The sequence below is a fragment of the Macrotis lagotis genome, chromosome 1 (assembly GCF_037893015.1).
Source record: "Macrotis lagotis isolate mMagLag1 chromosome 1, bilby.v1.9.chrom.fasta, whole genome shotgun sequence".
NCBI lineage: Eukaryota > Metazoa > Chordata > Mammalia > Peramelemorphia > Peramelidae > Macrotis > Macrotis lagotis.
In genome coordinates, this window is record NC_133658.1 from 22,985,050 (window position 1) to 23,007,892 (window position 22,843).

Genomic DNA, 22,843 nt, shown 5'->3' on the forward strand with positions numbered 1-22,843 from the left:
GGCAGGAAGGGATCCTATCCTCCAGGCAATTAGACCCACTCCACCCCTTGCCATCCCTAACCATCAGACCATCCTACCTAGTTCATCAACAGCTCTGTTGAGATCTGTGGACCATTCTTCATCTTCCCACTTCCACCCCACAGGACAGACGATGTCATCCTTGGGAAGCACCTTCTCTCCATTCTAAGGGAAAGAATTGTGGGAGATAGAGATAGCAAAAGAGGAGAATGAGAAGGAAGAGAAAGAGGGAAATGAGTAGGACAAAGATGGGGAAAAGAAAGAAAAGAACAGGTAAGAGAAAGACATGGGAGAGGGAAAGGGAGAGATAGGAAGAAGAGAAATGGATGAAGATGGAGGAGGAAGACAAAGACAGAGGTGGAGAGAGAAGGAAGGAGAATGGGGAAAGAGAAACAGAAAGGAAGAAAAAATAGACAGTTAAGCAACAGTGATAGAAACATGCCCAAAGCCACAAAGAGCCAAGCCCCAGACTGTGTGACTAAGCTAGTGTCTCAGCCTCTCTGTGCCCCAAACCACCCCCTCTCTAACCTGTATGAGAACAAGGACATAGCCCCAGTCCCAGACTTTGCCTCTCCATCCCCAGGGCCCTTCCTCACCACATCTGTGTAGTTATCACTCATATAAATCCACTGTCCTCCAGGCAGTCGTGTCTGATTCTCAAATACCTCCTCCACAAAGCTCAGGTGACCAGCATCCACATCATGGAGCAGCCTGGGCCACGAAAAGGGGGTTGGTCAGAAGAGTGGTTAGAGTCTCCTTCTAGAGCTGCTTATTTGAGAAAAGTTCTAGTCCCCTCCCACAAGGAGTCTGCCCACGGGTCACTGGGATGCCAGGGTTCAGATGGGCATGGCCCCTGACAGACAGAGGGTGAGGCAAAGACAGAAAGAGAAGACAAAATGAGAGGAGACAGAGGAGAAAGAGGGAAGGGAAGAGAAGAGAGGAGAGAAGAGGAGAGGCAGATAGAGAAGAGAGAGTATAGAGAAAGACAAAGATAGACAGGGAAGAGGGAGGGAGAGATGGTGAGATCATACATGCTGATCAGAACCCCTGCTGTCATTCAACAATCCCTACCCAGCCTGCCAGCCTGACCCAAGCCCAGACTCACGTTTTCTCAGGACTCACAAACCAGTCCCCAGCCCAGTCCCAGCCAGCAGATGGACGGAAGCTGTCCTTGGGCAGTTTGATCTTGCTGGTGACATCTGAGAACTTAGGGTAGGTGAGTCCTACAGTCCCCCAGGTCCCCATCAAGGCCAGCTTTGTCTGGTTCTCATACTAGATGAGAGGGAAGAAAAGAGGGGAACTGAGTCTAAAAGGGGAGAGGATCTATAGTCCAGGACTGTGACCCAGCCTGGAAAGGAATGGAGAGGGAGAGAGAGAGGAAGAAGAGGAAGGGCAGTTACTTACGGTCTCAGCAAAGACAGAGAGCTTCCCCTCAGCAAATTTGTTGAGTTCCTTCTCATCCACTGAAAGACCCAACCAGAGCTGGACCCGGATCTGGGCTGGCATCTTGGAGCCCTTTACTCCCTCCATCGGGTACTAAACACCAAAGAGGAAGGCAAATAAACTGAGGACCCCTTCCTTCATCTCTCAGCCCTCAAGCAAGATGGACCCTCATCTCCCCTTGATCTTAAAGATGGTCCTGGCTACAGATTTATCCACTGATCAAAAATCTAATGACTCACTTGAATCCTTCACACCATCCCATTTCACTATGTGGCCCTTGGTGAAGACACGGAACCATTGGCCATTCCAAAACCTAGCAATCAATGATCATTTATCAAGTGGCTCCCACGTGCTGGGTTGTGGATCCAAAGATGAAAGGGTAATGGTTCCTGCCTGGAGGACCTTACTTTCAACTTGGATGAGAGAGGATCAACAGAAGGGAAATGGCCCGGTGTCATTTCTAGACCCAACCATCTATGTGTTATCCAGCAAACCACATCCTCTCTCTGGTCCCTCATTTAACCAAAATGTATAAAAGAGAACCAGGACTTGGTGGAAAGGGCACTGGGTTTGACAATAGAAAACCTGGGTTCGAATTCTGACTCTTGTACTTGTTGCCTCTGTGACTTTGGATAAGTCATTTAAGCTTGACAGGAATCAGTTTTTTCATCTGTGAAATGGGAAAGCTATACGAGATCAGCTGTAGATCTATCACCTAGCTTTTCTGCTCGGAGATCTCCAAGCAGGAGGTGCTCGCCCAAAGTCAAGGCAGCCCACTGTGGGGGCCGTGTGTCCAGAGGAGGGAAAGAAGGAAGGGCTAACTTTCAAGGACAGAAAATTTCCCCTGACATCTAGCCCAAACCTACCCCTCTCCGCACCTAGATAGAGAAATCTGATAGAGAAAGGGTGACCCCTCTCCCCATGGGTCTGAGAATGACGGACCTTTTATATATCAGATCTGAGAAATGGAAAAATGTTTAGAAAAGAATAAAATGCTATGGTCGTATGAATATTAGTATTGTTATTAATCCAATCCATCATTAAATGCCTACTGTGTGCAAATAAACGATGATGATGTTAATAATGGTGGGGATAATAATAATGTAGCATTAACTATCTGGAGCAGCTAGGAGAGAGCCCTGGGCCTGGAGTTAGAGGGACAACTCTTCCTGAGTTCAAATCTAGCCTTAGCCATTTAGTAGTTGGGCAAGTCACATAACCCTGTTTGCTTCAGTTTCCTCATCTTTCAAAATAAGCTGGGGAAGGAAATAGTGAACATCTCCTGGATTTCTTCCTAGAAAATCCCAAATGGATGGGGTAGCTAGGTGGCACACTGGATAGAGTACCACCCTGGAGTCAGGAAGACCTGAGTTCAAATCCAGCCTCAGATACTTAATACTTAGCTGTGTGACCTTAGTCAAGTCACCTAACCCCACTGTCTTGCAAAAAAAAAAGAGAAAATCCTAAATGGAGTCATGGAAGAGGACAATGACTGAAGACTACTGAACAATTTTAATAATTATATTTATAATTATAGCATTATTTATTAATTATAATTCATTTTAAATATATATTCTTATATAATCATCTAAATATATTATAATTTTAATTATTTGTAATTAGTTAAATTACATTATTCACTATATATTTATTCATTATAAAGATATAATAACAATGTAGTTCTGTAAACATTACAAAGTGATTTATAAATGGTATCTCATTTGATCCTCATGCCAACTCTGGTGGGGGGGAGATACTATTATTCCCATTTTGCAGATGAAGAAACTGAGGCAGTCAGAAGTCAAGTGATTTGCCCAGGGTTTCACAGCTAGCACCTAGCTAGTAAAATCCCTCAAGGAAAGTACATTCTATGGAATGGAGGCACACAGGCACTGGTCAATAAATATTTATTATGTGTCTACTCAGACACTGCTAAGTGCTGAGGATGGTAGTGGGTGTCCTTCATTCTCAAAAAAGACCAAATGACATCACTGTGTCTGGATCAAGGTTCAGCGTGTCCAACTGTGTCTGGTGGACCAAGACGAGCTGGGAATGCTCTTCTCCAGGTCAGGCACAAATAGTACATGGGAGCAACTGAGTCTTCTAAATTTGCACCTCTCGCATTTCTTTTGAGCCACAGAACACTCACAGAGTACAGTGCCATCTTTGATGTGGGTACGCCATGCTGGGCAGACCTGTGCTAGTATCTCCTACAGCTCATGATTGATTCCAAAGATCTTCAGAGAGACCTTGAGAGTGTCTTTGTTGATCCTGTTCTCAGTGCCGATGATACAAATATGATGAAAAGAAAGCCAATCCTTCCCTTCAGAAGCTAACAGTCTACTGGGGGAGGGGGGTCCACACACAAAAGGATAGAGGTGGGGAGGGAAGGTTCCCAGCTCCCGGAGCAGGTGGAGAAGTCAATGAAGCTGCAAAGGGATGCAGCCTTGGGAAATGAGGAGATGGGTGCAGTCTCCCCCTCTCAAATGTGAGCTCCTGCTTCTGTTTCTTCATTGCATTTTGGCACTTGGTAAGTAGTTAATAAAGGTCATGGGCTTGATGGCTGAACCTTCTCAAAATTAATTTATGATACTATTTTTTTTAGGCTTTGGCAAGGCAATGGGGTTAAGTGACTTGCCCAAGGCCACACAACTAGGTCATTATTAAGTGTCTGAGACTGGATTTGAGCTCAGGTACTCCTGACTCCAGGGCCGGTGCTCTGCCCACTGTGCCACCTGGCCACCCCGATAATACTATTTTAATGGAACCATTTGAGATTTCTTAGGCTACTTTAGGGGAGACAAATGATTAAGGAACCACTGACCAAAAGTCCATCCCATTCCCTAGACTGTCCCCATCCCTGCAGCCATTCTGCTTTCACTTAAGAGGAAGGAGAGATGGATAATCCATTCATTTTTAAGAAAAATGGTGCAAGAGAGGGTCAGTAGCTTGGAGTGCTTTAGTAAATTGCTTTCTCTCCCTGTGGGCCTGAGTGTGATCTCGGTCCCTTGACTGGCCACTGTTCCCAAGTCTTCAGTGGCTCTTGACCCTAACCATCAGAAGCTCTGAGGACCAAAGCAAGAGCATAATGCTCTAGGCAGAGTCCAGAGCCACCTCCAGGAAGATGAGACGTTTAGTCCCTAATACCAGTGTGGTTTAGCAGGCAGAGGTTCTGATTGCATATCCCAGTTCTGATGATCTATGTGACTTCATTAATCTGTGCCTCAGTTTCCCCAGTTAACAAGATGGGCCAGGAAATCTCTTAAGACTCCCTGCTCAAAGTCTTATGATTCTGTGACTTCAGTGAAAATTAGTTTATTGGAAACTTTCTTCCTAGGACACCTAAGTAAGAAAAAAATTTAGGATCAGGGCTCAGAGTAGGGGACCCATTGTTACCAGGCAATAAATATCAAGTGCTTCCTGCCTACTGGGGAATATAAAATGGTCCCTGCCCTCAGGGAGCTCATAATCTAATGGGTGAGACAATATATAAAAAGTCAGGAAAGAAAACAAACTTCTCTAGCCTTACACTTTGCAATGTGTTTATTCATTTATTATTCATAATCTCTTAGTAGCCACTCACTACCTATGTGACCTTGGACAAATCCCTAACCTGGAGGGAGGGGGCTCCTTAGTTAAGAGAGGCAGTGTGGCATAATGGTAAGAGCCAGGTCAGAGGCCCCAAGTTCAAATCTCTCTTCTTCCCTTTAATACCTGAGTGAATTGTGGGTAAAGCCTTAACCTGCTGGGCTCTAGTTTTAGACCTGCCAAGAAGGGGTGTGCCAACCTACTTCCTCATGACCTCACCTGGTAACTTCCCAACCAAAGTACCTTGGTCCCACTCCCCCCATTAGCATGTAAACTTCTTGAGGGCAGAAGCTTTTGTATTTCCATCACTACAGTGTTGGCCATTAGCAGGTGCTTAATAATTTTTGTTTTCATTCATTCATTCATTCATTCATTCATTCATTCATTCATGAGAGGTCTGAGTTCGAATGACCTTGGAGATCCTAGATGGCTATAGATTTGTTCTTAAATGTTATTCCCATAAGTCTAAGAGCTGAAAATTTTACATCATGATCTGATTTAATTTGCAAAATGACCCTATGAAGAGGCTAAGCAAGAGGGAAACTGAGGCATATTGCCCCCAAAGTGGCAGCTAGTAAGTGATGGAGTCAGATCTCGAACCCAGGTCTTCACCCCCACCCCATCCCAGGTCTCTTTCTTCATACCCTACCCTCATCCACCCCCCGTCAGCCTGAATAACACTTGCTTTCGCCTCATCAAGGAAGGGAGAGGCCGCTGGCCCCAGATGTTGCCCGCACCCCCCACACCACAAACCTCTGACTATGGAAATATCCCCCCATCACTCATTCTCTCACTCATCACTCAGCTGTGTCCTCTCCCTCCTCCCCCCTCCTGCCTTCTCTGCCCCCCCCAAATTGAGACAGCTGGAATTCCCACCCACCACTGGGCTCCCTGGGGCCTGCCCCCCCAGCCAGCCCGCTCTCCCCAAAATAGCTCTGACAATTGGAGAAATGTCTACTTTGGGGTTCTGCTCTCTGGGCCGCGGATCATTTTTTCCGACCTCGGCTGAAGTGGAGAAACACCAATGTTTTTTTGGTCTGTGCTCCCGGCCAACATTTTTTCTCCGTTTACTCAGGACACTCTGGAGAAGCTCATGAACTGAGTGGGGAAGACTCGAAGGAACAATTTTCTCTCTATTTTTTTTCTCACACTTGGAGCCAGGGTAAATTTTCAGCTTAGATTTCCCTGACGCTGTGGGGTCTGGGGGTCAGAGCCATAGCCTGGGTCCCTGCCATCAGGATTCACTTCAGAATCCCCTTCCCCAAATGAAAGGCACCTTAGAACATTTAGTCCAACCTCCACCTCCCATTTGACAAAGGAGGAAACTGAGGCCCAGAGAAGGAAAGGGCTCATGCCACTTATAACCAAAAAAAAGGACAAAGTCAGAATTGGAATCTAGAACCTCTGATGCCAAATGGATCAGAACCATAGCCTGGGTCTCCATCATCAAGATTCACATCAGAATCCCCTTCCCCAAGTGAAAGAGATCTTAGAACATTTGATCCAACCTCCCCCTGCCACTTGACAAAGGAGGAAACTGAGGCCCAGAGAAGGGAAGGGCTCATGCCAGTTCCAACAAAAAAAAAGGAAAAAAGCCAGAATTTGATCTAGAACATCATATACCAAACTGGGGGGGGGGGAACTCTTCCTGCTCCATGATGCTGGCTCTGACTAACCCCCAGTCTGCTTTTTGGGGAAGGCAGTGAGGTCCAGAAACAAACGCTGACTCTAGAATCCAGAGATCCACAAGCCGGTCCCACCCTTCTGAGCTGGGGGAGACTCTAGGCAGGTCCTTGCATCTCCAGGGAACCTGGTTTTTTCCCTTCATGGAATGAGGGGCTCCTTCCAGCTGTTCCTCTTATAAGGAAGTCCCCCAAGACAGCTCCTCTCCCTTCTTCCCCTCCCGTCCCCCTACAAGAGCCCGGGGATTCTGGTGTCGAAGGCCCAGCCAACAGACCAGCACCATGTCCTGACCACACGCTCCTGGGGCCAAACTGGCCTCTGATTTTTCTCCAAATTAATGAGGTATGGGCGGCCCATAGAGAGTGTCGGCTCCAAGGCAGCTGACCCCAGCCCTGAGCACCTGCTCCCCTGCTAAGTGGCCATGCAGACCCCTCCCCAAGAGGGGTAGAAGGATATAGCCACGCACTAGAAACCCTGAGCTGAAGAGGATGGGAGCCCAGGGCTAGACACTCCTGAAGGAGAGGTCTCTTCTCAGACCACGCAGCCCTCTTTTTCCCATAGTGGAGGACTTTGGGGAGGGACCCACACCCAAGCCAGAAAAGGTCTGGAGAAACCCCAGAAGGCAGAGCCTGGTGGACACCAGGGATGAGGTCTGGTCCAGCCCTGCAGTCTCAAAGATGGTACCAGGAAGGACCCCCTGTGATCAGGAGACACCCTCAAAGAGCCCCCCAGAAGGAAATAAGTAGTCCCTCCCCTGAGTGGGACCATTAAAAAAACTGGCTTTGGAGTCAAAGGTCCTGAATTCAAATTCTGACGCTGAATCTTTCTATTTTTGTGACCTTGGACAACTTCCTTGCCTGAAGAAATTGGACTCCATGACCTCTAAGGTTTCTTTCTTATAGGTACAAAGTCTAGGATTCCTTCTCTGGGCCTTGGTTTCCCCAGATGTTACCAGGATTTGGACTCCACCATCTCCAAGGTTTTTTCCATCTACAGTCCCATACATAAATAGAAGCCCCAGATACAACAACACATGAGATGCTTGGGAGTCAGGGGACCTGAGTTCAAATCCTGGCCAGGCTGCTCACCGCCTTGTGACTTGGGGCACATCTGTAAAACGAGCCTGTTGGATCTGATGACCTTGGGGGTCGCTTCCAGCTCTAACTCTAGGATCTCCCAACAAGGCTCCAAATCTTAGACCTGTTCTTTATTAGCTGTGGGATCTTGTCCAATCATCACTCTCCTTGCCTCAGTTTACTCTGTAAAAGAGGGGGCAGGATTAGATGAGATGACCCCCTAACTCTATATCTAAAAGGTCACAGGAGCTTATTGTCCATTGGACCACATCTCAGCTCCTCGACTTTGGGGTGCTTTGTGGGGGGGTAAGGGAGGAGGAGGCTGTTTGCAGTGGGTTCTCCCTTATTCCTTGGGTTTCTGTTTTCTCCCCAGGCCCGTGGACTTCCAACAGGCCAGGAGGAGAGACGGGTTCTCAAGTCAAGGGAAGCCAGGGGAGTGCTAAGCCACCGAGGACCCCCAGGGGGATAGAAAGACTTACTTTCAAAAATACTGTCTGTAGTTTCCCACAGTTCTTGCCACAGCAGTTGGCCCCAGTCCTGGAGAAGAGGATCTCGTGGGCTGGCATGCGGTGGTAAGCCACGCGCTTGTCCCCTTGTAGCATCCAAATCACCACGTCGGGCAGGCTGTTCTGAGGCTGGGGGGATGGGGGGAGGAAGAACAATGGACCCCAAGGTGAGGGCTGCGGACGGGGTACCCTTCCATCCCTCCCCAGCCAGGTCCCCACAGCCCATCAGATCACAGCCCAAACACCAGCCCAGACATCCTTGGCAGTCAGCCTCCCGCGGTCCGCCACGCCAAATCCCAACCATCCTGCAAGGTCTGGTTCAAATCCCACCTTCTCCAGGAAGCCTTTCCCATGGAGCTCATCACACCCTCCTCCCCCCCAAAGTCTAGACCACAGTCTGGTCCCAGATCTGCCCTGCCTCCATTGTCCTTTCATGGCATTTCTGAGACTGGAAGGGCCTCGAGGGCAGGAGTTGGGTCTTGAACACCTCCATTTGAGGAAGGGTACGAGACCCACATTAAAGACTTGGAAGACATCCCATTGATTCCTGTTGGCCAATGAAGGCTGAATTAGAAGCAGTGGATTGGAAGGGATGGGGGGAGGCAACGATTAGGCTCTATCATAGGAAAAGAAAACTCTTGGAGGAACAGGTAATAATGATGATGATGATGATGATGATGATGATGCCAATAAAAACTAACATTTACATAGCCTGTTTTGTACCAGGTACTAACTAGACTGGGATTTGCAAATATTAACTCATTATTCCTCACAACAATCTTGGGAGGTAGGTACCCTTATTATCCCCATTTTATAGATGGGGAAACTGAGGCAAGCAGTTTAAATGACTTGCCCAAGAAACATCTGAGGCTGGATGGGAACTCATGTCTTCCTGACTCCAGGCCCATCCCCTCTATCCTTGACTGCACATGAACTCTCCTCTAAAACTCTGTATTCCAAACAAACTGGAATTTGGGGGATCTTGGGGAATTTGAGGAATTTGGAGAATCTGACCATTCCCTCTAGATGCCATCCCATCTCCCACCCCCATGACTTGGTAAAGGTAGTTTCTCATGCCTGGGACACCCTAATTCATAGAACCCCAAGCTTCCTTCAAAGCATAACAAAGATCCTTCCTTCTACAGGAGGTGGATCAGGGGGATGGACCCCTCTTTCTGGATCCCTCTAGCCATAAGTGCTCTCCCTGAAATTATTTCTCTATATACTTATATTAATTATGTATGAGAGAAGCTGGTTATCAGACTCACAACCTGAGCCAGATTGAGATGTAATTGGGAAATGTTTAACTAAATAAATAAAAGCACAACATAGATAGCATTCAATTGTGGTTTTCTAGGTCAATCTGGCAGTCCTAGAATGTATAGCCAGGTGGCCTTGATACCAAGGAAGGCCCGCATTCAAATCCTGCCTCTGATACACATTGATGGCATCATCCTGGCCAAGTCACCTAATTGCTTGCCAAGAAGGTACTGATTGGCCCTGGCAGAGGAAGGTCCTGGCATGGGCTTACCTGTGAAATCACAGACCCAGGCAAAGGAAAAATTAGTTTGCATGTACTTAGTTCTGTCCATATAGCCCCTCCCCCAGTCAAATGGAAACTCCTTGAAGGCAAGGACTCTTTGACTTTTTGTCTGCGCATTCCCAGTCCCCATCACGGTATTTGGCATACAGATAGCACTCAATAAATGCTTATTGGTCCAGGGTTCATTAAGGTTCAAATTGTACCCCAGAATAAATCTATTCTCTAGTAGAGAGTCAGGGGAAATTCTGGAACCAGGATGAGGGGTCCATTTATGGCCAAGATCAGGGGTGTCTGACTTTTAGGAGAACGAGGATATGCATTTATATACATATATTGTATATAGTGCCTACTATGTGCCAGCACTTTTCAAAATAAATATTGCTTCATTTAATCCTCAAAAAAACCCCGAGGCACGATTCCCATTTTATATTTAAGGAAACTGAGTCAAGAAAAGGCTGGGTTTTTTTAGTGACTTGCCCCAGGTCACCGAGCTAGGTGGGGGGAAGAGGGTATCAGTTTGTGGTCACAGAAGAGTTTTCCTCTGTCTAACTATGTGGCCCAGACAGAGACTAAAGCCATAACCTTGGCCTCATTAGAAGCAGGCTCTAACCACTGAGCTAACAAGCTGCAGGCTTGAGCTCCTTTTCACAGGGAAGAGGTCCAAAGTTAGCTTTAGAGGATGAATGTTTCTGGATGCCTTCCTTCTGCTTTGGAATTCTCTCTACTTCCAACCCTCCCCAGTCTTTGGGAGAGCTAACTCCTCCGGAAATTCTTCTCCCCAGCCTTCCCCTTCCCTTTATCCTCCAACTCTCTACCTCAGCATGGACTGTAATAAATCAACAGCTTCTACCGCCACCACTAGCCCCCAGCCCACCAACCTCCCTGCGTGGGGTCTCTAGCCTCCCTCCAAAGGGAGGATCCAACTCTTCCCCTGGTCCCATCCACCTCGAGGGATATCGTGGGCAGTTCTGGTGCCTGACCCTTCGGGGAGGGCTTCAAGCTCTGGGCCTCAGTTTCCTCACCCACAAAATGAATGGGGCTTGGACTAACTGCTGCAATTCCCCTGCAGCTCTCATTCAGTGGTCCTCTAATCCCAGGACGTCCATGGGGCATTCTGGCTCCATTTCAGTCCTAGGATAGTAGATTCATGTTTACTCAGCAAGTCTGATCTAATTAGGCGTCATTTTAGAAATCCGAGATTTCTTCACCCTGCAACTGCTCCTCTCTTCCATCAATTCTCAGTCCGTAAAGCCAATAAATAGGCACCACGAGGATGATGCAGCATTTAGAGATTACCAAAAAAGAACTAACTCCTTCCCTCAGAGAGCTTCTGTTCCCTTGTGACTATCCAGCCCCTCTAAGGGCCAGTGTCCCAGAGAGGGATGGAAGAGTGGATGTTGGGTTAGCCGGGAACCTAGAAAGCCTTTAACACGTCAGCAGAGACTGCCAAGTAGCTACCACCTAACCTTCTCATAGCTTTATTAATTTTTGAATTTGAAAATATTGCCTTGGGAGATGCCAGCATTATGGGACCATTGGTACCAGGGAGGTTCGCTCTCATCCTTAGTTTAGGGACTGGAAGCTTAGGGCCCAAAAGGAGAGGGGTCTGACCAAGTAACTCCAAGAAGCAGAGTTGAGATAGAAAGGACCTCAAAGGAAATCTAGATCCCGAACCCCCAACCCTCATTATAGGAAGAGGCAGAATTGGGTCATCTTCCAGTTCCGACATCGATTGAGGGCCTCGAGGCTCCCGACCCTACCCTACCTCATCGGCCAGGGCCCGCAGTCGCAGGAGCCAGTCTTCCGCCTGTTCCAGGGCAGCGGTCAGATCCTCACCGGCGCTGGCATGCTTCAGCTCCAGAGCGGCGTGCATGATCTGGGTCAGGTTGTTGGTTCGAAGTCGGTACAAGTAATGGTCCAGATGTGTGGCCGAAGGTTTCTCCCTAACATCCACCAGAGGCTGGCTGTCCATGGAAGGAGAGACAACAGACACACGTGGGATGCCAGGAATAAACCTGTGTCCTCCCTCGCTCAGCAAAGAGGTGGTGGATTACAGGAGCAGAATGAGTCGGATGGGATGCAGTCGGGAAATGACAGCAATGTCTTTAAAAAGTATTAATAAAATACTTATTTTGTACAAGGTTTTACAAAGTGCTTTCTCAATCAAAACAGTGGTAAGTCATGTAGTATTATTATCCCCATTTACAGTTGAGGAAACTGAGTCTCAGGAAGTCATTCAGTATTAATATTCCCATTTACAGTTCAGGAAACTGAGGCTCAGGAAGTCATAAAGTATTAATATTCTCATTTACAGTTCAGGAAACTGAGGCTCAAGAAGTCATAAAGTATTAATATTCTCATTTACAGATGAGGAAACTGAGTCTCAAGAAGTCATATAGTAATAATAATACTCCCATTTACAGATGAGGAAACTGAGTCTCAGGACCCTGAAGGGAGACTCTCAGTGACATGGCCAGTGGGTGGCAAGGTTGGAGTCTGAACTTCCATCTCTTAACCCCTAGTCCAGTTGTCTTTCCCCCACACCCCACCAAGAGGCCTTTGTGGTAGGGCAATGAACCCAAACCAGGAATAGGTGGGTTCAAATCACACATGGTGGTGTGACCCTGGACAGGTCGCTTCAACCCCATCTATAAAATGAGGATAAAAATTACAGATAGGATTTATAGATTTGTATTCCTAAGACTGAGCACAAGTCTCAGCATATGGTGGGTGATGAATAATTGTTTACTGATTAGTCAATACTTACTATATATGCTCTCTACTTAGCACTTTACAAATATTATCCCATTGGAACTTCCCAATAATCTAGGGATCATTATCTCCATTTGACAGTTGAAGAACCTGGGCAAAAAGCGGTCTGTTGACTTGCCCAGGGTCATACAGCCAGTAAGTGTCCAAGACCAGATTTGAACCCTCAACCTAAGTGAGCAAAGGGCTGGTCATGGGGTAGTCAAGCACCTACCTATAAATGAAAGTCTAGGTGGTGCAGTGAAGAAAACATTGGCCCTGGAATCAGAAGGACCTGAGTTCAAATTCAACCTCAGACACATACTACTTACTTAGCTGAGGGACCTTGGGCAAGTCACTTAACCCCATTGCCTTGCAAAAAAATAAATGAATGAATGAATAAATAAAAGAAAGTCTAGTTCGACACTGAATTGATGGGAGTCCTGATAAGCCGCAGCAGTCAGACTGGGAAGATTGATGGCCAAAGAGAGCTTCGTATTGACCCCCTGCTGCCCAATGTACCCCTCTGGTCATCGCTCTGACCCCAAGCATCCTCAGGAGGAACCAGAAACAAAGATCTCACAAAGTGCATTAGAGGGGTGACTCCAATGGAGTGTTGATAACTAAACTCCCCAAACAGACCAGGGAACTCCCTGAAAGGGAGATGGAGAGGTATTTGTCCCCTGTTAGAATAAAGGTTCTCTCTCTGGGAGGGGCACCCCAAGTCTGAGGCCTAGCCTTGCCCCCCAAGTCCTCTGATCCAGTAGCCTTGCCCAGGGGGTTCCCTTCCAGATGAAGGGGGGTCCAAATGACTCAGATCCCCACAGACTGGGGAGTTCACCCACCCACTCCTCCTGAGCATCTCCAGAAGAAAGCCAAGGGAAGTTGGCACGCAAAGGGAAGAAAGGGACGGCCTGCCCCCACGCCCCCAGCCCGAGTTCGGCCCAGCCATCCCCAGTGACCGGCCAGCCAGCCAGCCGCCCACCCTGTCCCGTCCTGCCCGCCCTTCCCCTCCTGCAGCAGAGGCAGCAGCAGCGGCAGCCCTGTCTGGGCTCCCTGCTCCCGGCTCCACGCTGATTTATTTCTCTGCCAATCTCCCCAAGCTATGCAGAAGCAATTACCGCCCGAGCGGCACCAGCGCCTGCCCGCCCGCCCGCCAGATACGCTGCCTTGGCAGCCTTCAGCCTCACGACATTTTTCCTGTTATTTTTTTTAATTGAATTTTGAAGGGGGGTGGGCAGGGAGGGGGAACCAAGCGCCAGCTCCATCTGAGGGAAACCTAAGCCCCGGGGCCTGGTTCAGGTCACGTAGCACAGCCCAGCCTGGCCAAGAGGAAGCTCTGCTGCTTGCAGGGGAGGGTTGAGGGGGGCTGGAGGTGGGGGGCCTCTCCATCGTCCTGTCTCGGCAGTTGGGGGTCCTTCCCAGAAGGGGCAAAACAGGAACCCGGGACTGGCTAGCCCCGGCCTGCCAGTTGGGGAGCAGGCCCCAAGCCCTGGACTGAGAAGGCCGCTGTGCTGATTTATGGCTCCAGCTAGGGGACAGCGGCTGGGGGCGGCTGGGAGACCCGCCACAGGAGGGAGGTTTGCAGGGAGGCCACGAGCCCAGCCAAGGCTCTCTGAGTGAATACCTGGCATCACCCCAGTCTGAGAAGAAACCTGGGCCCCTCCTGATCAGCAGGAACACTCCAGGGGGGTGGGGGGTGGGGAGGGCCAGGACAGTCAACACTCAGTTATCCACCCAGGAAGATGGGGGGGCAGATACTGCCAAAGGGAACGGCGGCCCCCAAAATGTTCTGTCTGGCTTTGGAAATGGGGACAGGGATTATACAAAGGATGTGAAGACACCTCAAAACGATCCCAGGAAGAAATCTGGGCCAAAGCCACAGAGTTCTCTACCTCTACCTCTCAAAATGAGCCAATACAACAAGCATATGAGTGAGGAGACCCAGCCCCTGGTTTCAGGCACCCCTTAATAAGGAGACAAAAGCCCCTCCTAGCAGCCTGGTCTGATGAGAGACAATGACCCTGCTGTGAGGGAGACCCTGGTCTGTTGGGGAGACATAGGCCCCTGTCCTTGGGGCAGCCTGGTCTGATGGGGAAACTCAAGCTCTGTCCTGGAGGTGTCACTGGTCTGATGGGGAGCCACAGGCCCTGGGGTGTCACTAATCTCATGGGAGGACCCAGGCCCTGTCCTTGGGGTGTCACTGGTCTGATGGGAAGACCCCAGGCCCTGTCCTTGGGATGTCACTAATTTTGTGGGACCTACAGAAATACAGAAAGTATTTTTCCCTTAACTCTTTAGAGTTTCTGTTTCTGTGTCGTTTCTTCCTACCCATGCAGGGTCCTCGTGGCAGGCAGAGTGCAGGAGGCATAGATGGGGGGCAGGCAGGTCATAACCTCTCTGTTAACTAGGGAGATAGTCTCAGGAAGCTCAGAGAGGCCAAGTCACCTGCCTGGGGTCACTCAGCTAGTGTCTGTAGCGATGGAACAAGGAATTGTTGTGGGGTGGGAATGAGGAACTCTTGCAGAAGAAGAGGGGGAGCCAACTGCACCCAAACCCCAAAATGCCACATCACAGACAGAAGAGGCTGTTTTAAAGAGAGGGGAAACAAGCCTCAGAGAGGCTGTGACTCACAGAGGAAGGCGACTTCAGCTCAGTGAAATGCTGGTTGAGTTGAAATGGAGCCCAAGTCCTAAGCTCCCAGAACTGAGAACTGGATGGATGAGAGGCAGGGTAGCATAACAGATAGAGTGCCAGACACAAGTTCGAATCCCGCCCCATGGGCTTACTGGCTGTGAAACCCAGGGCAAGTCATTTAAGTTTCATTTGAGCCCTCTCTTCTTACAGTAGTGGAAACAAAGCAAAGATCCAGGTGTCCAAACTCCCTATTCATTTCCCACCAACCTCTGCTTCTCCGGACTTTTTCATCATGGTCCCCTGGGTCTCTTCTGCCTCCCCCTCCCCACTTTTCAGCTGCCCTTTTAGGGGTTGTCTCCTAAAGAATGTAAGGTACCTGAGGACAGGAGCTGTCTTTCTTTTTTCCTGTATTTGTTTCCTCAGAACTTATCATAGTGACTGGCACACAGTAGGAGCTTCATAAATGCTTACTGATGGACAACAACCAGATTGTTGACATTAAACCTCCATCAAGGAAAGATGGAAGGAAGCACCCCAGGCCCGAATGAATGCAGCTCCTCATCCCATCCATCAGTCAATCAACAAACATTTCTTAAATGGCTTAACATCATTTCATACATATCCTGGGCACTGATGATGATGATGATGGTTGTCCTTCATTCTCGAAGAAGATCAGGACATCAGGGAGGTGATGCCATGACAAGCACCTGAATTAGATTTGAGGGGGGAGCGGTGCTAAGCCCCCAGCCTCATTTTCTCCTCCACAGACAGTCATCCTGACCAGGGATGGCCCTGGATGGGAGGCAATCAAGGTCAAGTGACTTGCTCAAGGTCACACAGCTAGTTAGTGTGAAGTGTCTGAGGCTGGATTTGAACTCAGGTCTTCCTGACTCCAGGGCCCATACCCTATCCACTATAGCATAATAATGTCAGCACCTTGAGGACAGGGTCTACTTAGGTGTTTTTATCTTTATAACTGAATAAGGTGATGTGATGATGTGTCACTAGACACAGAGACAGAACCTGGAGCCCCTGCCCATCCAGAGCAGCAGCTGAGAAGTGGGGGGGGGGGCATCAACAAAGGGAACATTTTCCCGGAGGAGATTGTCAGCTTCCTGAGGGCAGGGATGGCTTGCCCTCAAAGCCCTATCATGTGTAAGCATTTCAGAAGAGACAGATCTGTGGATCTGCGTGTGTCTTAGGGCATTGACTGTAGGATCTTCCAGGGTGTCCCAAGGCTGGCGTCTTCTGCTCCAGGACGCCTCCCCAGAAGTGCTTAAGATAATCAGGGGCCCAGTTTCCAGTCCCATCCCTGCCTGTTGCTAATTCTCCTTCTAAAAAAATAACAGTTCCCTCAATAAATCTTCCTTGAATCAGCAAATGAACGAATAAGTGAGAAGAACATGCTTTGAAGCATTTGTCGGACCATATATTTTCATGGATCGTTCTGGGCCAGGGTCTCTTTCCATCCTGTTCTGCCTCCTCAGAGGGTGGGGGAGATGATTAGGGACCTGACACACACACACACACACACACACACACACACACACACACACACACACACACACACACACTGGGGGGGCTCCTCCAGGAGCCCATGGACCCAGTGGATAGAACCATGGGCTGGGCATCAGAAAGTTCGAATCCTACCTCCGGCCCATAAAGGTCATCACCGGTCATCCCATTCTCCCTTATCATCTCAGCCCTACCAAATCAGACTCTTGAGCCCTAATCTAATTGGATTTTGCTGACACTGGACTCACTTCCCCCCCTTCACTCAATTCAACAGGCAAAACCCCTACCTGTCAAGTTGCTTTCCTCGGAGGTATCTTGGGAGGGGAAGTGGAGATCAAGGCTAGAGATCATGGGGGACAAGGAGTGGCTATGAGCTTCTTCTGGAGATCCCATCAGGGGTCCGGAATGAGAGACACAATGCTGCCCATTCAGGTGGGCCCCAGGACAGACTCAGCCCAACAGCAGCAGCGGCAGCCAGGAGATTTATGATCTGCTCTAAGTATCACCTTTGCAACTTCGTGCTTTGGCTCGGAAACCTCTGAAGGCAGTGGGCAGCCAGCCTAGCCAGCACCCCCTTCCCTCCCACTGAGGGCAGACTGAGCATCAGGGATGATGGAGGAGTTGGGGTCGGGAAGGGAGAAGAGGTGAGAAAAGAATAAATACCTGCAGTCAGAGATGAGGTTGTCGATCACCTGAGCCACCAGATTATCCAGGTCTTCCACAGGAAACTGAGCCTTGAGAGCCACATGGACCTGATTCAGGCCAGATTCCTAGAAGACCACCCAAAGAAGGGCAAAGAGACAGATCAAGGGAGTGACCATAGGAGGAGAGACCTGGAAGCCCCTTCCTTCTACCCACCCCAATCCTATTTCTCTGCCTTCACCCAAGCACAACCCAGTTCCTCTTTTGTTTGGACCCTTTTTTATAAGTCTTCCATTAGATGGTGAGCTCCCTGAGGGTAGGGATCACATTTTTGCCTTCTTTTGAATTATTAGTACTTGGTGAATAGTAAGTATTTAATAAATGAATAACTAATAATTGATTAATAATTAAAATTCAGAATTGTTTATTGACTGATTTATGAATAAATTCTACTTTAATAAAACAGAAGACTCCTATACCCCCCAAAAAAAGTCAAAATCCAAAAAAAGGCCTCCAGTGCATTTCTATTTTCAAACTACTTTTTGTAGTAAGAGAGAGCCAGAAGCCAAATAGCTACCTGGAGAATGACTAAATATATTGGGGCACATGAAGGTAGCAGAATATTGTGGCATGTTAGTTCATTTTACCAAACTGATTTGTTTTCTCTACATTACTCATCCTTATGAGGGTGGCTCTCTGGGAGAGGGCAAGGAGAAATGTTCAGAATGTAAAAACAAAAGATAATAAACCATTTTGAAAAGAAAAGAAAGATCCACATCCAGATGTAGAAAAAAACTAAACAAAACTACAGAATCTGAATGAACGCTATGTTAGCTTTTTTAATTTCACTTTATTCATATCCCATGGTTTTCTTGCTTTCCCCTTAATCCTAATTCCTTACACAGAAAATGACTAATATGTAAACATGCTAAGCACAAATGTACAATGATCCCCAGACTATTCTCCGCTGGGGGGTGGGGGGGAATGGGAAGGGAGGATGGAAGAAAATTGTGTAACTTATAAATATGCATGCAGATTGTTAGAAAAACTTTCATAACAAACATGCAATTGGAAAAATAAAATATCAATTTTTTAAAAAGAAAGAAGGCAGACTGACTAAAGCACTACTGTCTCCCTCTCCCCTGCCCCAGTCAAGAAATTTCAATGGCTTCCTATTGCTTATTTTAGAATTAAGGTCCATCTCCCTTTGCCTGGCATTCAAGGCTCTTCAGAATTTGATCCCAACCATTGCTACCAATCAACTGATGATTCTTCCAATATTTCCAGGTTCTTTGGCCTCTCTCTCTTAAGACCCTCTCTCCTTGGCTTCTCTGACCATCCTCCCAGTTCAATGATCCTCCCTTGTGGCTCTCCTCCCAAATTCTAAATGTAGGCAATTCTTCCCAATGGCATCGGCCCTCCTCTCCTTCCTCTCTATATTCTTGCTCTTGGCGATCTCATCTATTCCCAGGTTTATCACTGATCTCACCCCCTCATTGTATGGGGTAGGAAACCAAGGTTCAAAGAGGCTAATGACTGAGCTTAAATACGCTTCTTAGGCACTTCTCCCCATTATCCATAGTTTGGGGGCCAAGGAGAATAAGACTAATCCTCTCTCCCCTAAGAGATGCCCCTAACAATCAGGGCATCTAAGTGGATAGAGCACCGGCCCTGGAGTCAGGAGGACCAAGTTCAAATACAGTCTCAGACATTTAATACTTACTTAGCTAAGTGACCTTGGGCAAGTCACTTAACCCCCAAAATTATTAATAATAATCACAGTAATAACTTGCATTTCTACGTATTTTAAGATCTGTAAAAGTATCGTATCATTTTATCTTCACAACTTCTCTGGGAGGTTGGGTAGCTATCATTACCATTTGCTCCATCCACTAAGAAATCTAGCTGCCTCTCTGAGTCTTCTCTTCTCAGTCCTGCACAGATAGGAAGGGCAGGGGGTTTGGGGAGGCCGGGCCGTAGTCGCTGCTCACCAGTTGGTCCGCGATGCTCAGCAGCTGGTTCTGCGTGTCCGTCCGGTGGCTGATATCCTCCCAGTATGAGGACAGCACCACCACAGGCTTCACGTTGCCCCAAGGCAAATAGTAGTAATGACATCCTGGAAGGAAGAGAGGAGGAAGGGAAGGAAGGAGGCTGAACTGTGCATGCAGAGTGGAGGAAAGAAGGGTACCACACAACCAAATTCTGGGGTAGGAGAGAGGTGTCCTTTTTGACATTCCTCACCTCCAGTGAGGTCATCAGTGATCATCAGTAACCAAAGGAAGCTCCTTTACCTAGGCTTATTCTTCTGTTAGCCGCCCAATGGACCACTTATTTAACTGGAGGCTGCGCTGTCCATATTAGGGTTTCTTAGCCCATCAAAAGAATTGGCATACCAAAAAATGTTGGCCTTGGCAACAAGGGAGCAACATGAGCATAATCCATCCCTTGCCAGCCTTGACGGATGCCACAGATGTGGCCCAGGGCAACCTCCCTGGTGGTTTGGGCCAAGTGCCTGAGTCAACAATGGCCAGCTGGTTGAAAGTGCTCGAAGAACGGCTGCCCAGCTGTGCCCTCAACCCCAGCTGCAGGCTCCTGCTCACCCTGGTCAGGGAGGAATAGCAAAGGGAATTGGGGAAGGGGAGAGGACAGGACCCCATCTGGGAAAGTCCCTTGGCTTCAACTGGTGGGGACACGCCTGGGTCCTATCACCAAGGGGGAGAAAAACAATGGGATCCTATTAAAAATGAAACAGGGTAAGGATGGAGAGAAGAGGAGAGATTGGGTCAGGGGGCTGCAAAATGAAGGAACTGATGGATGATATTCACCATGACAGCTGCAATAGTAGCAACTGAGCTCTATAGAGCACTTTGAAGGGGCAGGGCCCTGGGTGTCCTGGGGTACCCCATCTCTCCTGGGCTCATGAGAGCAGGTGGTTAAATTTTCCTGATATTGATTTATTGCTCAGCTAATTGTCTAAACTTAAAGTGATGTAGAAAATGGTAATAATCCAACTTAAAATTTAATACTTGAATTTTCAGAAAATGGTTATTAAACATTTATCAGCATGCATTGCAAGTCAAAGGCCTTGGGGTCAAGAGGACCCATGTTGAAAAAATAAAATAAAATATCAACAAAAATTTTTTTAAAAGAAGACCCCAGTTCAGGTCCTGCCTCAGACCTACACTTGGCTGTGTGACTTTGGTCAGTCACTGAACCCTTCAGTGTCCTGGGTCATTTTCTAAGACTACAAGAGGAAGGGGGCAAGAAGGAGAGAGAGAGAGAGAGAGAGGAAAGGACAGAGAGGGAGGGAGAAAGGAGAAGAAAAGAGGGAGGGAGAGGGAAAAGGAGAAGGAGGAAGAGAGGGAGAGAAGGAAAGGAGAAGAAAAGGGAGGAGGAAGAGAAGGAAAAGCAGGCGAGGATGGAGGAAGAGTGAGAAAGAGAGTCAGTGGGAAAGGAGAAGGAGGGAGAGGCAGAGGGAAAACTCAAAAAGAACTGAACCCCTCTTAGCTTTGGGTTTCCCCGGTGGCTCTCTTGTCCTTCCTGTTCCCATCACATCTTGCTCTCCAAAGCCATAATTAGGGCAGACCACTCCAAGGTGCCAAATTTAGACACTGGAAGTTCATGTCAGTTCAATGAGTCTTTATTAAGCATGCTATTCTATGCTAAGACCTATGGATACAAAAAAAAAAAGGCAACAGATGCTCCTGCCATCAAGGTGTTTCCAATCCAATGAAGCCCTCTCGCAGAAGAAACAACAGAGCTGAGCTCCTGGTTAGCCAAAAGAAGTTAAAAAAGGAAATTCCAAATGGCCCCTCCCTCCTACACATGTCAAGTGGGCCCCCAGGACCTGCTCTCCCTCTTCCACCTCTGAGGGCCCAATGCTCCAGTTTGGGGGGGGGGGTCTCTTTCCTGCTAGGTTGCCCCATCACAAAGGCTGCCACCAGCCCTTACCATCAAAGACAGCTCGACTGTACTGGGTAGTTGAGGCCAGCGGGAGGCAGGTCATGTCAAATTTGTTCCCATAATTTCCAATGCTGACCTCAAACTGTATGGCATCATCAACATCCTGAAGCATGGTGGCCGAGTAGAAGGTGGCGAACAGGGAGTATTTCCGCCTTCTGAGATACTTCTGAGAGTAGGAAAGAGAGGTTGGGATGAGGATGCTTGACCCCAAACAAAATACCCGGCCTTCCTGGGCCTCAGTTTCCTCCTCTGTAAGGGGGGAGAGACTAGAAGAGCCCTAGGTTCTGAACTTAAAGTTGAAAGGGACCTCAGAGGACAACCAGGCCAGTTCGATCATTTTACTGAGAAGGAACCAGGTCCTGAGAGATGGTGACTTGCCCAAGGATGAGTGATGAGATTTAAATCCAAATTCTCTGCCTTGGATTCTTTCCTACTTTCACCCAGCACCCAAAGCAGAGCCTTCAACAGATCTGGACAGGCCCTTAAAGCCCATCAAGTTTGGCATTTCAATGACTGAAATGATGGGGATAGGGTCTGTATTCATTGGCATTGAGAAGTCCTTACCAAATACAAGTCATCCTCTTTTCTAAAATGTTAGGTCTTAAGAGACGTGTCCAAGGGCCCTGAGAGGTGAGGGGACTTGTCTGAACTCACATGGGTATCTAGATTTGAACCCAGTTCTTCCTGATTGCATTTTAAATCCTGTGTTGTTTGTCTGAAGACTAGTTTAGCTAAGTTCTGAAAACACTTATCACCAGTCAGTCACCAGGCTAATTCTTTCAGCCTTATCATTTTCTGAGACCATGGTCCAACTCTTAAGGGAGGGAGGTCTGCAGATGTGAGATGGAAGAATGGAAGCCCTAGAGGGTAGGAGTGGTTTCATTTCTGTCTTTGAATCCCCTGACCTAGCACAGCCCCTAACATTTATCAGGTTCTTACTAAACGTTCGTTAAATTGAATTGAATCTAAGCTTCCAGAAGACAAGGGATTGATCTGATTCACTCGTACACTGATATTCCAAGATTCAATGCCCCAGAAATGAAGATGGAAATCTCATTATTGAAAATTTGTCATGAGTTACCAAGAAGGAAAAATAATCCCTTTGCAGGCAGCATGGTGATGGAGGATGATCCGTTGTTGTCCCTACTTTCCACCTTTGGTGGGAGCGTCAGAGTGTATGCACTTTGGGCATAATCCTCCAAGAACTCAGTGGGCACTGCCATCCATAGTAGGACCATGGAGCATCTGCCCCTGATCATTTAAGAGAGGTTGGAGCACAGATCCTAAGCACACTGAAGCTACTCAGCAAAACCATATTGGCCATTATAATATTGCAATAACTACAGTGTGGTGTAGACTAGGTATGATACCAAGAATGTGGGTGAGGTTCCAGCCCTACCTCTGACTAGTTAGTTAGGGATCCCTTTGCCTCTCAGGGTTCCCCTTCAATATCTCTCTACTGGGAGAGAAAATCCCCACAT

General features: G+C 47.9%; 1 protein-coding gene across 19 annotated transcripts in view; it reads right to left on the reverse strand.

Moving 5' to 3' along the window:
• The window catches only part of DYSF (dysferlin), a 256,063-nt gene that overhangs the window by 112,283 nt on the left and 120,937 nt on the right, over positions 1 to 22,843 (reverse strand). For all 19 annotated transcript variants that reach the window (XM_074195818.1, XM_074195810.1, XM_074195853.1 and 16 more), the window contains 9 exons: positions 21,351 to 21,528; positions 19,391 to 19,515; positions 17,421 to 17,527; positions 11,623 to 11,821; positions 8,288 to 8,443; positions 1,423 to 1,554; positions 1,124 to 1,290; positions 615 to 729; positions 78 to 183 (listed from right to left, as the gene is read on the reverse strand). In XM_074195818.1, the coding sequence (XP_074051919.1) occupies positions 78 to 183; positions 615 to 729; positions 1,124 to 1,290; positions 1,423 to 1,554; positions 8,288 to 8,443; positions 11,623 to 11,821; positions 17,421 to 17,527; positions 19,391 to 19,515; positions 21,351 to 21,528 (1,285 nt within the window). The remainder of the gene's footprint in view (positions 1 to 77; positions 184 to 614; positions 730 to 1,123; positions 1,291 to 1,422; positions 1,555 to 8,287; positions 8,444 to 11,622; positions 11,822 to 17,420; positions 17,528 to 19,390; positions 19,516 to 21,350; positions 21,529 to 22,843) is intronic.